This window comes from Rhinolophus sinicus, linkage group LG05 (assembly GCF_036562045.2).
Source record: "Rhinolophus sinicus isolate RSC01 linkage group LG05, ASM3656204v1, whole genome shotgun sequence".
Classification (NCBI taxonomy): Eukaryota; Metazoa; Chordata; class Mammalia; order Chiroptera; family Rhinolophidae; genus Rhinolophus; species Rhinolophus sinicus.
In genome coordinates, this window is record NC_133755.1 from 16,969,023 (window position 1) to 16,986,804 (window position 17,782).

At 37.2% G+C, this 17,782-nt stretch overlaps 1 protein-coding gene across 1 annotated transcript in view; it reads right to left on the reverse strand.

Annotated features, from left to right (window-relative positions):
• Window positions 1-17,782, reverse strand: part of HADHA (hydroxyacyl-CoA dehydrogenase trifunctional multienzyme complex subunit alpha) — a 37,871-nt gene that overhangs the window by 9,144 nt on the left and 10,945 nt on the right. Inside the window, exons 5-12 of the mRNA XM_074331797.1 lie at window positions 16,841-16,979; window positions 15,474-15,593; window positions 13,807-13,909; window positions 9,940-10,062; window positions 9,363-9,481; window positions 7,338-7,394; window positions 5,448-5,557; window positions 1,447-1,581 (exon numbers count right to left, since the gene is read on the reverse strand). Coding sequence (XP_074187898.1) covers window positions 1,447-1,581; window positions 5,448-5,557; window positions 7,338-7,394; window positions 9,363-9,481; window positions 9,940-10,062; window positions 13,807-13,909; window positions 15,474-15,593; window positions 16,841-16,979 — 906 coding nt within the window. The remainder of the gene's footprint in view (window positions 1-1,446; window positions 1,582-5,447; window positions 5,558-7,337; window positions 7,395-9,362; window positions 9,482-9,939; window positions 10,063-13,806; window positions 13,910-15,473; window positions 15,594-16,840; window positions 16,980-17,782) is intronic.

Consider the following 17,782-nt stretch of genomic DNA (forward strand, 5'->3'; position numbering starts at 1 on the left):
ATTGCCAAGGAAAAGAGGCTCTCCTAGGTTTTAATCTGACCACATTTTCAGAATAAGTGACCTAGAGTTTTCCTCTGATTGAAGTATGAAGCTAAACCCTATTCACTAATTCCCTTAACCAAAAGAAAAATTAAAGCCACAGGGTAAGTTCAAAGAAGTAGTCAAGTCTTAAAAGTGTGGGTTCAACCCTCCTGGTTTCTGACAACCATGTCAGCAATCAGCATACAAGATGTCTGTCAGAGTTCAAAATATTACTAATTGCTCTAATTCTAATGCCCAGTGAAACTATTTCCAAGGGAGGGCAGGAAACATGTATGCCTCACGTCAGCGGTACGGTGAGGGGCATTCACCAGAGCCGGATGCTTCTAAGGCAAAAAGGGAAACCCGGGACACCTGGATCCAAAAGAGATCAGGGGAGAAAGCTATTCTAGAGCAGCCACTCCTTATTCTGGTGACTGTGAAATGCTATTTGGGGACGCTTGCAGGCTAGTCTCAGGGCAATGCTGTCATCTAGCACGTGCCATTTTTGTTGTTGTTTTGGTCAGAATCTTGTACTCCAACTCCTTGCTATCTTACAATAATCTGCCAAAAAGACTAAACCTGCCAGGTCCTGGAAAGCATTATGGTAGCAATATATGAGCTTCCGTGCAGAAAAGGGGTAAAAACATGCTTAAGCTACATAATCCATTTAAGAAACAAAAAATGCTCCCTCAGCTAAAAGTCACACGCAGGACAGCCTAAGTGCAGGCAGCCTGTCTGTCCATTACAGCGGGCAGAGGCCTGAGTGGAAACCAATTCCCAGTCTGACCAAGCTGCTGCTCCATTTCCCCCCTCTGCAAAACACGCATATGTGTGTGGGGGAGAAGAAGGGGGCAGGCGAGCATTTACCCTTTATTAATTCAGAGGTAAGACAGAGTCTTGTAAAGCCTCAGACATTGTGGAACCAAATCAGTTAACTGCTTCTCTATAGTAAAGCCAGTCAAGAAATACAAGGTTCAGGAGTTCTGATCCCCGCCCTACATTCAACGTGCAGTTACCGCAGTTACCGTCATTCCCTCACATCCTAACCTCTGTTCTCTCCACAAAGACACAGGGAGTCATGCTGTTTCAATGTTTCACAACAACATAGCAATTACATGGAAACTATCCAAGTTGCCAAACATGAGAATTTCTAGTCTGATACCAAAGCATAAAATAAATGGCATTTAAAAATAGCTAATAAAGTTTTCTCTTCTGCACTCAAAGAGTACAGATTCCAATGACGTTAATGGTTTATAACATCTGTAACAAAATGAAGTGAAGGAAGGAATTAGCATTCCCACAAATCAAAGGAGACCTGGATTAACTATGGAGGGTCTAGTACTCGTCATGTTCAGGAAAAAGGGACCTGGGATAGCAAAAACCAAAACCATTCGAACTCCTGGCCGAGGCAGAGAGCAAGCTTACCCTTTGAGCACCTGTTGCTGTCCTCGGCCCAGCCCGGTGAGCGTAGCATCTTTAAGAATAGTCTTTAGGCCCTTATCCACAGACACTTGGGCAATGCCGGCTCCCATCAGCCCTGCACCAAGAACGGCTAGGTGCCTGAAAGGCAAGGATAAAATGACTTTTAGTAAATCACTCCTAATCATTTCAGTAAAAGTGGGAGACCGCCCAAGTTATCATCCAATAAACCCACTGAGCAGGCACAACAATAAGTGATTTCAAATAATTTTTATCTGTAAAAATATACCTTTAGTAAATGATTGCCTTCAAAGTTAAATACAAAAATTCATTAGGTCTAAAAGAATTGGTCTATCCAAGAAGACAGAATTATATTGATTTCCAACCAGGTCTGAGATCACCGAAAAGAAAACAACTCGGTTTATGCTTAAGTCAACATGACTTTTTGTTTTCCAAACAAAAGCCAACTTGCAGTGAGTGACATGCCCAAGAGTAACTTCTCTTTTTCCAACTACTTCTTTGTTAGTGATTTTACCATTTATCAGCCATCTTTCATTTCTCCTGAAATCTGTGCCTTTATCACTCCTAACTGGGATTAGTTCAAAAGTCTCCTGGATGGCGTCTTTGCTTCCAGACCTTACCCGCCCTCAAACACCTCCATACTTGCACATTCCTGCCTCTTCCACTTCTGAATTCCTCTTGAACTTGTCAGGACGAACTGGCTTACTCCACACTATTCTGGAATAGGTTTGTGTACATTACTTTTTGCTTCAAATTCTAATCTTTTTGAGGGCCAGAGATCCATATCTGATCACTCTTTTTAGTTTTCCATAGTTCTGGAGCAATATGGATATTCTCATATAACTAAAAAATTTTTTTTTCACAACAGAAGGCCAAGTTTACATCATTGTAGAACTAAATTAGGGTTGTAACGCAGGATAAAATTTTACTCCTAACAATTCTGATTATAACGTTCAAAAATCATATTCAAGACTCAAAAAGGAAACCTAATTTCAAGTCCTGGAGCGTTTTTCAAATGTAGTTTAGTAATAAGAAAAATATTTACATGGTGAGTGTTAAGTATTTGGAGAATGAGAAAACAGGGTAGAGAAATATAAATAGGGGCTAAAAAAAGATTGATACATTTACTGCATCAAAAGTAAAAATTTGTTTGATAAATAACCCCACAATATTAAGACGACAACAGAATAGGAAGAAATTTTAAGATATATAGCAGAGAAAGGATTATTCTGGGGAAATATGAAGAACATGCATATATCAATTTAAAAAGATAACTAAATAAAATGGGCAAGGGCTTACATAAAGCAGTTCACTAAAGAAGAAATTGCAAATGAAGATGCTCAACCTTCCCAATAATCTAGGAAATAAAACTGAAAATGAGCTATTTTCTCCCCATCAGATGGGCAAAAAATTTTAAAGTATCAGTGAGGATGTACAAAAACTAGTTCTTTCATGCAGAGTTGATGGAAGTATACTTTGCCCTACTTTGGAGGGCAAATTCATTAAAACCCAAAATCATATACTCTAGGACCTACTTCCCATTCTCTTCTCTAGAGAAATGCACTTATGCACAAGGTGACATGCCGCAATGAACTGTCATACAATGTTTATAATAATGAAAAGTTGGAAACAGCCATCAGTCCCATCAGTAGGAGATTAAAAGGCATGAGATAACTGCTGTGTCCCAATATGCACTGCACGCTGAATAAAAAGAGCAAGCTACAGGGTCACACACAAAGATTCCTTTTATATTACAACCCTAAACACAACAGTATCATCTCGTATCTAACCTTATTTACAATCGTTTTTTAAAAAGGAGAACAGAGATGCATTCTGTTTATAAAAATTAATTTAAGAAAAAAATAGATAAGGAATCATTATCCAAGGCAAGGGGACAAGGCCTACACAGACAGAAGTGGAGGTATTACTGACATCCCCTTCTTCAATGCTCTTTATTACATTTTCAATTCAACATATCTGCTTTGGGTACCTTATAATTTAGTCTTACTTTCTAAGATGATGTTACCCCTTTCTTCAATTTATTTCCCCAGTTAGGTCAATTTTTATATCATGTTTTTCTATCCATTTAGTTCTGAGGTTTTGAATTTTGATTAGAGGAGATTTTTTTTTCTTATCAGCAAATGCTTGTTTAAGGATATTTAATGCAAGTTTGGAAGTGTTCTGTTATAAATTTTCTTCTTCATTGTGGTTGTTTCTTGAGGGGAGAATTTTCATAAGCTTAAGTATTTTGATTCTCATTTTCTTTTTTCTTCTCATGTTAGTTTTATATGGACGTTGCAAAACACAGTCTCTTTAATTGATATATATTTTTTTTTGGGTAGGTGGAAGGATGAATATAGAAGTTAGTGTGTCATGATTTTGTGATTTTGCAGGACCCTAATATTTTTCTCTTCTGCTTCCTTTCCTTCCTGTTACAATAAAGTCTCCCTCTTACATAATTAGAGGTTAGCAGCATTAGCTGCCTTCTACTTAAGCTGCACATGGGGAATGGATGGCTTTGTTATCCTGCAACTAAGATCGAAAATGGCGACTGGACTTGGAGCTGAGCTGCACCCTCCACAACTAGATTGAAGGACAACAACTTGGAGCTGATGGGCCCTGGAAAATACACTGTTCCCCAACTAAAAAAATAAAATTATAAAAATAAATAAAAGGAGCCTCCTTTATTTGCAAAACACAGTCTCTTTAATTGATATATGTTTGTTTTTTGGGTAGGTGGAAGGATGAATATAGAAGTTAGTGTGTCATGATTTTGTGATTTTGCAGGACCCTTAATATTTTTTTCTTCTGCTTCCTTTCCTTCCTGTTACAATAAAGTCTCCCTCTTACATAATTAGAGGTTAGCAGCATTAGCTGCCTTCTACTTAAGCTGCACATGGGGAATGGATGGCTTTGTTATCCTTGTTCATCTGATTTCTGCAGGACGGGTGAAGAGATGCAGATGTAAGTGGCCATCATCACTGTACTGCCACACGGAAGTGATTTACCTCACCAGTGAATGCAAGATGCTGTCGGTGTCACGTGGAACAAATGCAGCCGGGTTAGTACTGATCACCACGTGTGCTGGAGAGAGGGTTCTATTTCATATTGTGTTTGGATATCAGCCCTCTTGGCTAGAATCTTCGGTCTTGCCCAGACTTCTTACCTATTTTATCTTCTATGTTGGATTGAAATCTCATTCAAAGTGATAGAAGGTAGTACCATTAGCTGCTTTTCTCAACCTGACACGGTTGACACTTTGGACTGGATACTTCTTTGTTGTAGGGCTGTCTCATGCAATGTAGGATGTTTAGCAGCATCCTCGCCCTCTAGCCACTGTATGCCAGTAGCATCCCTCCCTCCCCAGTTGTGACAACCACAAAATTTCCAGACATTGTCAAATGTCCCCTGAGGGGCAACATCACCCACGCTGAGAACCACTGAGCAAAAAGGTGTGTTTAGGGGCATTACTAAGATGCTGAAGAGCTAGTTAGGAAACGTACTATCGAAAGCCTTGCTGAAGGGAATAGATACAAAACAGTCAAGTAGAATCTCAAATGCTTAGGTTGTAAGCGAAAAGGTCAACGTTTTAACAATTAGAATGAGGTTTTATGTTTTCTAATGAGGGAGAAGTATGAGTTCCCGGAGAGAGTATCTCAAGTCCCAGGGAGAAACAAGATCATGAAATAGGGCGTAGTGTGTGTTTGGTTCAGGAAGGGGGGACCTCAACCAGACTTCTAAGGGACATCAATGGCAAGATATGAAAGCCTCTATAGGAGGCAGCAAAGAGGCCTGGAGAAAACTCAGCACAGGCAGAACTGTAAAGCCAAAAAAGTTCTCGGTAGAAATAAGGATCCAATGTACTCAGGACAGAAGGAGTTTACAAGATTAAAGATGTAAATCTAGCTCTGTAGATCTTCAAAGACCTCTACAAGCTTGTCACGTCATGAAACCCACAAGGGCCTCCTAGGTAGAGTTGAACTTACTTAACCTCCTTCTGCGGAGTTCCAAACTTATTCTTCTTGCACGTGACTTGGCCATGGTAAAGTCCCATCAAGGCCTTTGATTCTCTGGTCATTGCGAGCTCTCCAAATTTCTGAAATTTAAAGAAGGAACAAGAAAAGGTAGAACTGGACAGTGTCAGGGATGTGGATTCCTTCCGTTTGGTGTGTCTGAGGAGCAGAGGTACCTCCTGCAAAGCCAATGTGCTCAGGCCAGAAGGGCCTCCGGGGCCTCGTGCCTGTGCTGCAGAATTCTGTCTCCTACTGGTGTATCTTCTCTTTGTTCTTCTCAGCTGCAGCCCTTTCTGGCTACTACTTTGAAAAAGGTTTGGCATATAACTGAGCCCTTGTTCTCTATACCAGAGGTTGTAGTACCCCATGGATTTAGAGTGTCAGAGTCAAAATAGACCTTCACAATCATCTCAACCAACACTCTAATTTTAAAGATTGGGAAGAGGAGGCCCAGAAAAATTAAGTGACCTTGCTCAAAGCCACACTGCCTCAAAGTGGTAGTATGACCACTTTGAACCCTGGTAGTACAACCTTTTCCACTATAGCAGGTTGCCCACGTGGTACCTACCACTTTAAAAAGAACCTTGCCACTTATGGAGAAAAAACAAGTCTCAATTTAGTGGGGAGGAGCATGAGACTTAGAGTCTGGGTTTGACAGAACTGGGTTTGAATACTGACTCTGCCATTGCCCAGTTGTGAAGCTTTCTTCATCCTTAAAATGGGAAAAACTATGCTTATTTTGTAGTATTGTGGGGATTACATGAGAATGCTTGTAAAATGACTAGGGTTTTGATATTAGCTATTATCATCACCAATATTACTAGAATTTACTGGCACGATTACATGGTTTCACATTGTATTTCAAAGAAGGACTCCTTCTCATAAAGTTGCTATCATGTCCTAACAAAACATGAAACAATGTCCTACAGAATCAATGCTTTACTAATCTTGACGCAGTAGGTTCTATTCAATAAACCAGTGACTTTTCAAACTGTGGGTAGCAATCCATCAGTGGTCATGAATTAGTGGGTTGTGATAAGCATAACAGACAGGAAACACCGAGTACAACACTCACAGAGGACAATTATTGATTCATGAAATATGCTTCAATTTTACTGTAATATATATATATATATATATATATATATATATATATATATATATATATACACACACACACACACACATATATATGTGTATACCTGGTTATGATGTAAAAGAATAAATCAAGTGAACTGCAATAAGCAATGAAGTACAAGAAATGTTTCCTCTGGAACTGGTTCTAAACTAGTCAGATACCTTTTGTCCTATAATAATAGCAAAGAGCAATCATTCTTCAATGACTGCTTAAAGCTTAAAAACAACCCAAACCAGTTAAATCTGTCATGTCACCAACTCAGAAAGTGAGAGGGGTGAGGCTGATTTCTGCGTCCCTTTTCTTCTTTTAGTTGGTAAGAAACATTTCTTTTCATTTTCTAATTTACCAAAGAGAGGCTGGGCTTCGAAGGTTTATCTCTATGCCCTAACAAGTAAGAATTGTACTTTTCTATCAATATATTCATTTTATCATAACAAAACCAGCCCGACTACAGTACAAAATGTCCAAGCAATTCATTTTGAAGGGATTACAACTCTGCCCCTGCTCTTCCTAGTTCTACCCTTGTTATTAAGAGCAAGTTCAAATATCTGGGGACCACTAGGGTTTCCTTACATCTACTTGCTCACTGAGATTAATCATAAGAAATGATAACCACTGGAGAAAAAGTTTTTACTAGGCTTTGCATACATTTTTAGTTTTGTACACTTTCAGATCTTTGGTTTTGTTTGATCTAATAATAAAAAATTGAAAGGAAATAACTTTACCTGAGATTCAGAGAGATAGCCAGCATCTTTCCCTTGCTCAATTCCAGTCTTTACCACCTAAAAAACATATAAAGTACTTGTTCACTGTTGGACTGGATTGGCGAGATGTACAATAATGCTGAATAACACTGCTAGTGTTGTTAGTTTTTAAAGAGTAAGTCAAGAGTCTGGAATGGAGAAAGAAGAGACAATTGAGTGCCTGGTTAGTGAAGACTGACTTAATTCTCCACCTCTGAGGCAAGTGCTAATCCTATCATAAAATGGGAGGAAATAAAATGGGAGGAAAAATAATTAAAAAGTCAGAATAGGAAAACAGAGGTGTCCCTGCTCAAATCACCTCCCTATCCACCTTTGAATCAGTATTTTATCATAGCAAGAGGTGTCATCACTCCTTTCCACGTGCAGCAATAGGTTTACCTGTTCCTCTTCATGACCTTCCCCCCTGCTTAAATTACGTCTCCCATCTTTCTCCCGTTCTCTAAATGTAGGTAGATCCCCAGAGTTCCACTTTCAGCCCTTTTCTCGCTCAATGCAGTCTTCCTGACATGTCATCTAGCTTATCACATTAATCAGGAACTCTATGAAATTCAATTGAGTATTTGGGGTAAGTTCTATCCTAAGTACAATGGCAAGTATGAAAGAGGAAGAAATGACCCTGTACTCAATCACCATCATTTATGAGAATGACAGATTGAAAAAACAAACAAATCTACACCCTGACTTCTCTGTCTAAACTACTGTTGCTTGAATTTCCTGAAATATCTACATACAATACTTCTAAAACTTGGCTCATATCTGTCTTTGGCGAGTCTTTTACTACCTTCATATTTTGACTATCATATCTCAGGATCTTACTTAAACTTCAAGTCTGAGGTACTGAGATAGCTGCCTAATTCATCGCTCTCCTTTGTCTCTTTCTAATCCATTTTTTCTCACTGCTGTGAAAATGGTTCTCCATGGTCTATATAGTTCAAAGGTCAAATTTCTTAATTCATTATTGACAACCTAAAATCTAGCTTGGATCTGCCTTTCTGCAGACATTTCATGATCCTCCTACAAAAACTGATCTCATTAAAGGTTCCTTGAAGAGCCTCCTGCGTGCTGCCTTCTGCAACTTTGCTCAAAATGCCCACCCTACCTGGCACCATTTCCCTTCACCTATTCTCCACCCATTTTTCAGGGCTCAGGTCAAATCCCGCTCTTCCTGATCTCTGGCTCACAGTGACTATTCCCTCCTCTGTGTAGTTAGCAATTTTCCTCTGTCCCAATTATCTGGCATTAATCCTATGCTGCTTTATATTGTCCCTCATACTGTTACTGCCTTACCACATATGTATGTGTCTAATCTCCCAGCCCAGACTGAGAAGATGGAGGTAGGGGATCACGTTTCATATTTTATGTACTTGGTGTCTTCTGCTCAAAATCTCTCTCTGGACTGATCCATTCTCTAATTTTGAGGTCTTTGATTATACGCTCTCTTAATCTTGGACTTTTCCAGATTGAGAAGTTCCATTGTAAAGTCTACCTTTATATAGAAGTTTCTTCAATCAATACTGTGAGCATTTTAACTATCCTCCTTGATTGAGCTTTTTCAGAACCTCTCTATGGCATTACATCTTTTTAATAATTAGGGTAATGGGGAAATAAATGAGACACTTTAGGTACTGAAAATGGTTTTGACTAAGGATAGAACACAGCCATCAATTTGTTTCAACTACCTCTTTATAAATGTTCAATATTTCACTGGCCTTGTTATATTGACATGACATAGGTTCCTTCTTGGTTTATAACTGGTAGTTTTAAACTCATCAACTAATAAGTATGCCTGGCACTGGATTATCCTCCAGTACGTCGATTTATATGAGTCCTCATAGCTTGCTATACTCTTCTCTTATTTTTGGTAAGTACTTTAAGAGCAGAATTAAGAACTTTTGTAGTGGCATATGGTCCAGAATGACAATAAAGAGTACTGTGCTACACAAGGGAGGAAATATGAGAAATCTGAGAGTATAGGAAAAGACTCACGTCAATTATTTTCAGAGGTGCAGGATAAAGGCCTTTGGTCTGCTTTTGTACTTGTTCTTCCACCTTTTTGTAAACTTGTTGCCTGACAAATGGAATATTCATGGCGTACGATGTCAATTCTGTAAGGTAAAATGTGTTTAGATACTTATTAGCAATAAGTCTTCCTTGTTAGTTTGTGCTATAAACTCAATACAAATGCCGATGTCCCAGCTCTATGACAGAACTAATCCTTATTCTGATACACAAAAGCTAAATTTCAACCTAAGCACTTCTTTAAACATAGTTTCACTAGTTGATAAATGCTAAAGCTGGATGTTGGGTACATGGCTATTTATTACACTATTACAGTATTCTACTTTTGTATTAATGTCTAAAATTTTACGAAACAAAAAGTTTTTAAAAAATGGTTTTAACCAGTGTGAGGTTCAGACTTGACCTTACAGCAGAGCTGTTGTATTCCTTAAGGTTGACCTTATTATTCAAGTAAATAATGTATTTACCTCTTCCTCATTTAAAATTTACAGCAAATAAAATTCAACTCCCTCGAAAAAAACTTTGCTTTAATAACGATACTCACTTTCCACTAATCCCTTGTCTCTCTTTGGAGAGATTTTCTTATCGGCTAGTCCTTTGGCAAAAGTAACTGCAACTTCTTCTAGGTATTCAATTGTCCGTTCTTCTGGAGGTTTTAATCCTGGTCCTATAAAAATGAACACAACAGACTGGAATGCAAATCCGGCTTAGATCAGTCCCAGGTAGGCAAAAACCTAGGCATGCCAAAGCCAAAGGGTCTGCAACCCACTTCTAGCACAGCTTCCCATGTCAGGCCAGACTGGTAGGTGGCATAGTCATGAACTATGGACTCACAGATAGGGAACCTGCAAATAATAAGGACTGACTGTATGCTCACAACAGAATTAAACTGGAAATCAGTAACAGAAAGATATCTGAGGCATCCCTCAAATATTTGGAAATTAAACAACACACTTCTAAAATACACAGCCATCAAAGAAGAAATCACAAGAGAAATCTGAAAATATCTTGACATTCATGGAAGTGAAAACATAACATTAAAATATGCAGATAAAGCAATGCTGAGAGGGAAATTTATAGATTTAAATGTTTATATTAAAAAAGAAGGCCTAAAATCAATTATCTATGGTTCCTTCTTAAGAAACTAGAAAAAGAATAAATTAAATCCAAAAGCAAGCAGAAAGAATGAGATAGCTAAAATCAATAAAATAGAAAACAAAACCAGAAAAAAAATCAATGAAAAACTAAAAGCTGGTTCTTAGAAAAGATCAATAAAGTTGATAAATTTCTAGCCAGACTCATCAGGGAAAAAGAGAGAGAAGACACATATTATCAATATAAGGAATGAAAGAGGAGCTATCATTACAGAGTATAAAGATATTAAAAAAAAATAATAATGAAGTGTTATGAACAACTTTATTGCAATAAATTTGGCAAGTTAAATGAAATAGACAAAATCTTTGAAACATAGCCACGGCTCACTCAAGAAATGGAAAACCCAAATAGCCTTATTATCTATTACGGAGATTGAATTCACAGGTAAAAAAAAACTTCCCAACAAAGAAAACTTCTAAGTCCATATAACTTCACTAGTGAATTCTATCAAATATTTAAAGAAGAAATAATACAACTCTACACACAATTTTCCAGAAAATAGGAGAGGAGGGAACTTTTTCCAGCTCATTTTATGAAACCAGCATTACCCTAAAACCAATACCAAGCAAAAATATTACAAAAAAGTTATCCCTGAGACCATTATCTCTCATGACCAGACATAAAAATTTCTTTCAAAATGTTAGCTGATCCAGCCAACAATTTAATACATCATGACCAACTGGAGTTTATTCCAGGAATGCAAAGTTGATTGAATAGTCAAAAATCAGTAATTGACATTACTAATCGACTAAAAAATAAAACCCACACAATCATTTCATTAGATGTAGAAACAGCATATGACAAAATTCAACATCTATTCTTAGCAAACTATAAATAAAAGGGAAAACCACAATCTGATAAAGGGCACATATGAAAAGGCTACTATAACATCGTATACCCTACAGCATCAGGGCCAATGCTTTCCTCTAATATTGAAACAATAGTATTTTCTTTCACCACATCTATCAAGTATTGTACTAAAGATCTTGGTCATTGCAGTTAGTTAAGAAAAAGAAATAAATGCCAACCAGATGGGAAAGGAAGAAGCCAAAATGTCTTTATTTGTAGGCAGCATGATTATTTATGTAGAAAATCCTTAGGGATCTACAGAAAAAGCTACTAGGACTAATAAATTGAGCAAAATCATAGAATACAAGGTCTACGTACAAAAACCAATTGTATTATATATATATTAGTAATGAATAATGAGAAATTAAAGTAAAAAAGTATACTGGTTCAAAATATGAAATACTTAGGTATAAATTTAAGAAAATGCACGCAAGATACTTTCAATGAAAATTATAAAACGCTGCTAAAAGAAATTAAAGATGACCTACATAGAGAGTTATACCATATTTATGATGAAAAGACTCAATAAAGACGTCAATTCTCCCCAAATTGTTACAATGATTAAATGCAGTTCTAGTCAAAATCCTAGCAGACATTTTTTTTGATATGGATGAGATGATTACAAAACTTATATGTAAATGCAAAGAAACTAGTTCAGGCAAAATAATTTTGAAAGAAGAGAACCAAGTTGGAGTGGGTCATACTACCTGACTGCAAGTGTTACTACAAAAACATAATAATTAAGATAGTGTGATACTGGCTTAAGTAAAGACATATAGATAATTGGAAATAGGAAATCCTGATATAAACCCAAACATATAGGGTGAATTGATTTTCGATGAAGATGTCAAATTAGATCAATGGGGAAAGAAGAGTCTTCTTAACAAATTGTGGCAGGACATTTGGATATTCCTATGCAAAAAAAAAAAAAAAAAAAAACTCCATTTTTATCTCACACAAAAGTTAAATTGAAAAGGATCACAGACCAAAATGTAAAAGCTAAACTACAAAAGTTCCAGAAGAAAACACAGGAGAAAACCTTTGTGATCTTGTGCGGAAAAGATTTCTTAGATAGAACACCAACAGCATGATCCGTAAAAAAAGGATCCTGGATTTCATCAAAATTAAGAATTTCTGCTATTAGATAATGAAAACACAAGCCACAGACAAGGAGAAAATATTTGAAAATTACAGATCTCATAAAGGACTTGTATCCTGATATATGAAGAACTCTGAAAACTCAGTAATAAGAAAAACTCAATCAAACAAAATGGATAAAACATTTGAACACTTAACCAGAAGATATACAGAAAGCAAATAAACACATGAAAGAAACTCAGTATCTTTGGTCATTAGGGGAAGCACAAATTAAACTACAAATGAGATACCACTACACTCTTATTAGAATGTCTAAAATTAAAAAGACTAACCATGCAAAGTCGTTGGTAACTAGAACTCTCCTATAATGCTGGTAGGAACGCAAAACGGTATTATCACTTTGGGAAAACAGTTTGACAGTTTCTTAAAAGCTAAACACACATATATCATATGGTTCAGCCAATCCACTCTTTGGTATTTGTTCAATAGAAATGAAACATATGTATGTCCACATAAAGATGAATGTTCATAGCAGCTTCATTCAGAACAGCCCCAAACTGGAAACAACTCAACTGACCATTATTTGGTGAATGGATAAACAAATTATGGAATATCTTGCCATACAATGTAATAACAGCAATAAGAAGGAACAAACTGCTGACATACGCAACACGGATGAATCTCAAAAGCACTATGCTAAGTGAAAGAAGACAAAATACTACATATTAGAAATGTTCTATTGTATGATGTGGTTGTGTTTCCACCACAATATACATTCATCAAAACTCAAACTGTATATTAAAAACTGGTAGATTTATTATTATGTAAATAACATTTCCATAATGCTGATTTTTAAGAAATAAAAGAGGGTAATGAACACACAATCTGGAATAGTGATCTCCTTGGGTGAGGGGAGGCAAAGAAATTGCATGTGGAGGAAGCAGCACATCAGCAGATGACAATTATTGTTTGAAGACCTCTCAGGTTGGTTGCTTCATATGTGTTTATTATATTATTAAAACACACAAAAAATGAAGGTGGGTTATCATGGATAATGATATAGGTAATTTAAGAACCAAAAATAATGACTTCATTCAACTCTACTCATGATGCCCAATTTATAAATAAAGTAAAATAGAAACTGAAGTGATGTTGAAATGATTTAGTATTGTGATTTTTAGAAAACTTCACTCTTCAGAATGATGACTTATTTCTTAAGAGTTTCACTCTAACAAATATTCAAGATATCAATTCTTGGAGAAAATAAATAACTTAATAAGGCCCAACTCTGAGGCATGCTAACACTTACCTAGGGGGTCCACCAATTGGTCAACCAGTCCCATTTTCTTTGCTCTGTCTGCACGAATGTTTCTACCAGTCAGCATCATGTCAAAAGCAGCAGGCAAACCCACCTAACATACAAGCAAGGATCAGAGTATAGGGGAAAACATATCAGTGACAATTATAGTTTACAAATCATTCAACTGTGCAAAATACGTACTAAAGTGAGAAAAAGCAAACCAGATTTTTACACTATTTATCAATCAGTTGTATTTTCCATCATACTGATACACATTTAGGTAACTTTTGGGATTAGAAATCTTCAGCTGAAGCAAAAATGCCTTTATAGCTCTTCTTTTAACTCAGTATGTAGGATTTCTGTCTTATGGAATTGATAAGGTGGAGAAATAATTTCATGTTTCCTAAAATTGTGCATTTATGTCATTCTGAGTTTCTTTCCTATCACTTATGCAATATTTACAATTCCTATATTAGAACTAGTGGAGACTCAGAAATCTGATAGGTTCGACAATGTCTTTAGAAAGAATTTTAGGCTTAACAAAAGTAGAACTCAGCTAAGGGCTTCTTACGTGAGTACTAAAAGATATGGCCTGTAGCAATATTCAAATACCAATATAACAAAACAAAAGAAATTCAGCAATATTCTACACACATATAAGCTTATTCATTCTTTCAATAAATCCTCTTGACAATTCCTACTGTCTCCCCGAAAATAAGACCTAGCTGGACCATCAGCTCTAATGTGTCTTTTGGAGCAAAAATTAATATAAGACTGGGTATATTATGTAAGACCCGGTATTATATTATGTCATATTATATTATAGCTGGTATATTTTATATTATGTTAATTATATTATTTTATATTAATTATATATATTATATTATATTGTAGTATATTATATTATATACCCGGTCTTATATTATAGTAAAATAAGACTGGGTCTCATATTAATTTTTGCTCCAAAAGACGCACTAGAGCTGATGGTCCAGCTAGGTCTTATTTTTAGGGAAACACGGTATGAAGGAATGCACACTATTATCTGAAAACTAACAGAATAAACCTTCCTATTTTTCTGTGCCCAGCTCATATCAACTTTCCTCCAAGAGTATTTCTACTGAGCCTTGTTTTTACTGAGGAATCGATTAGTGCTAGAAGCTCTGAGGTTCAGCAGGCCCTCAAGTTGGGCATCAAGATTGCTCTGCAGCCTCCAGGTCTGACTGTCCTTCCTCTCTCTGCTTAAGAATTCAAGAGCCTCATGGGCCTCTTCTGGTTCTACAGAATACAGCAAGGACATTGTCCAAGTCAGATAAATGGTCTGCCCCTTGTATGGTTCATGAAATATGACCCATGGATTTGAAAGATGGATACGATGGTACTATGCAGAGAAGGAACAGATTAAATTATAACCTCTAGAGGCAAGACATGTATCTTATTTATCTTCATCCTTCTTCATGGACTAACAAAGGACCATGATCAATAATTTTGACCAAGGAATTAAAAAAATAAAAAATAGAATTGGAAAAAACAAACAAATACCAGGAATAAAAATGTCACTGATGCCATATACTCATATTTGGGTTTCTAAACTCTACAATGAATACCCATGTCATGCCTTTTGCACATGAGGAAGTAGATCTAAAAGTGCCCACAGGTACTGAGGGTCTTATACTCACCATGCTGGGAAGCCTCTGTGTGCCTCCTGCTCCCGGTAAGATGCCCAGCAACACTTCAGGGACGCCCAATACTGTTTTCTTATCTTTTGTTGCTACTCTGTATTGGCATGCAATGGCAAGCTTCATACAAATGAAAGCAAATTAAAATGTTAGATAGTGTAACTTTATAACATTAGGATCTGTGAGAGTCTAAAGATTACTTCTGCAGCAGGAATGTTCCCATAGAATAAACTGTAATTCCTTAGGCTGGCGTATGATGCAATTTACCTTTCCAGCCTTATTTCATACTTTCCTCCTAATTTATTCACCTCTTTTTGGGTTGCAGATCTCCTTAAAAATCTGCTGTACGCTATGGAAGCTCTCAGTAGAAAAATGCACACACAATTGTATATGCACTCCAGGTGAAGAAGCCCTGTATCCTACAGAGAGTCTCCTTTTCAATGAGAGATCTAGTTCAAATCTTCTCAATTTATAAATGAAAACATCACACTTTGGTTCACACGCTCTCTGCCATGAGAATAAGGATGAAGACTTATCCAGAAGTTTGATAACTAAAAAGAAAGCTGATTCTCCTCCGAGAACACATAGCTGTGCTTGTGCCAACCTTTCCAGGTTGCTAGGAGCCATTCTAGCCATTGTTCTCATTTAGAGCAGATTCTAGCATTTCATGGCAGTGGGGAATGTTCACAACCCACTACTAGAGCCTGGCAGAGTTTGAGATGAGGGAGGTTTCCTGTGGATTGGCTCAGATTGACTTGAGCTTTTCAATTCCACTGGCATAAGCAAGTGGTTGAAGAGACAGTTGTTTCTTCTTGCATCATGGCCCTTGGGGAGCACTTCCTCTGCAGAAGACAGGTCTGGGGGAGGACAGGCTGTGGTGGAAACCAGCCCCAAGATGGTAGTACATGGGGAAATGACCCATGACACCTCTGAGGTACTGCCCATTGGGTCTGGACACAATCATTGGAATTCTTGGAGCATGGTTAAATGCACGGGTCTTGTGAAAGCTACCAAGCTTCATCGCTTTCAGTCCAACTGCATCCAGGCCTGAGGCTGCTGACACTTGACACCGGGGGCCATTTATTTAGGGCAGACTGCCCATTTTTATCTTGAGGGAAGAAGCAAGGCCTGGGGTGTGGGGTGGGGGGAAGGGATGGGAGCCAACACTGAGTACCTGCAGCATCTACTACGTCTTCACTATTCAGAAGTTGTAACCGAAATATTTAAAGATACTGATTTTCAATGCAAATTAAAGGGTACATGTTCTCAAACAGGGAAAACGTAAAAAACAAAAACCATAGCCTAAAGGTTTACAGCTGGTGAATCCCACCAATGAGCTAAACTGTGACTTTGGACTGTATTTATACCTCAAGTCCTCCTCCAAAGCAGGATCCATTGATGGCAGCCACAATAGGCTTTGTGGACTTCTCAAGTTTCTCAAACATTCTCTGTCCTTCCTGTGATAACTGTCTTACCTCATCAGCAGTCTTGCAAGCGCCTAACATGCTGCAGTAAACATGAAAGAGAACAGAAAAAAATCAACTACAGCCTATTTTGTTAAACACCTCTTTTACCGTCTCCTCATCCTATGACATGTCAGTACGTGCTGGTGATCCTTCAAGTGCTCGGAGGTTTGAGAATGGTTCCGCCTCAGAGAGCACTAAGTGACGTCATCTCTATTAGACTGCCAAGTTTCTGGATCCAGAGACCATGGAACAAAATATGCTGCACAATTTATTTTTGCTTCTATTAGGTTGGTGTAAAAGTAATTGTGGTTTAAAAAAAAAAAAATAATTGCGGTTTAAAAGGTTAACAATTGCAAAAACCGCAATTAATTTTGCACCAACCTAATATAACAAATCATTAGATTACAAAGCTCTGTACATAAGAAAATAATCTTCTGGTAAATACTTTCACTATCACATTAACGATTTTTTCTATCAGGTGGCTTTCAGATTAAACAGCAATCAAAATGGCAGAAAAAAAAAAGCTTTCAATGTGACAACATGGATGGACCTAGAGGGCATTATGCTAAGTTAAATAAGTCAGACTGAGAAAGACAAATACCATATGATTGCACTTATATGTGGAAACTAACGAACAAAATGAACAAACAAATAAAACAGAAACAGACTCTTAGATACAGAGAACAAACTGATGGTTGCCAGATGGAAGGGGGGTTGGGGAGGCTAGGTGAAAAAGGTGAAGGGATTAAGAAGTACAAATTGTTTAAGAAAATAGTCATGGGGATGTAATATAAAGTACAGCATAGAGTCAATAATGTTGCAACAACTGTGTATAGTGCCAGG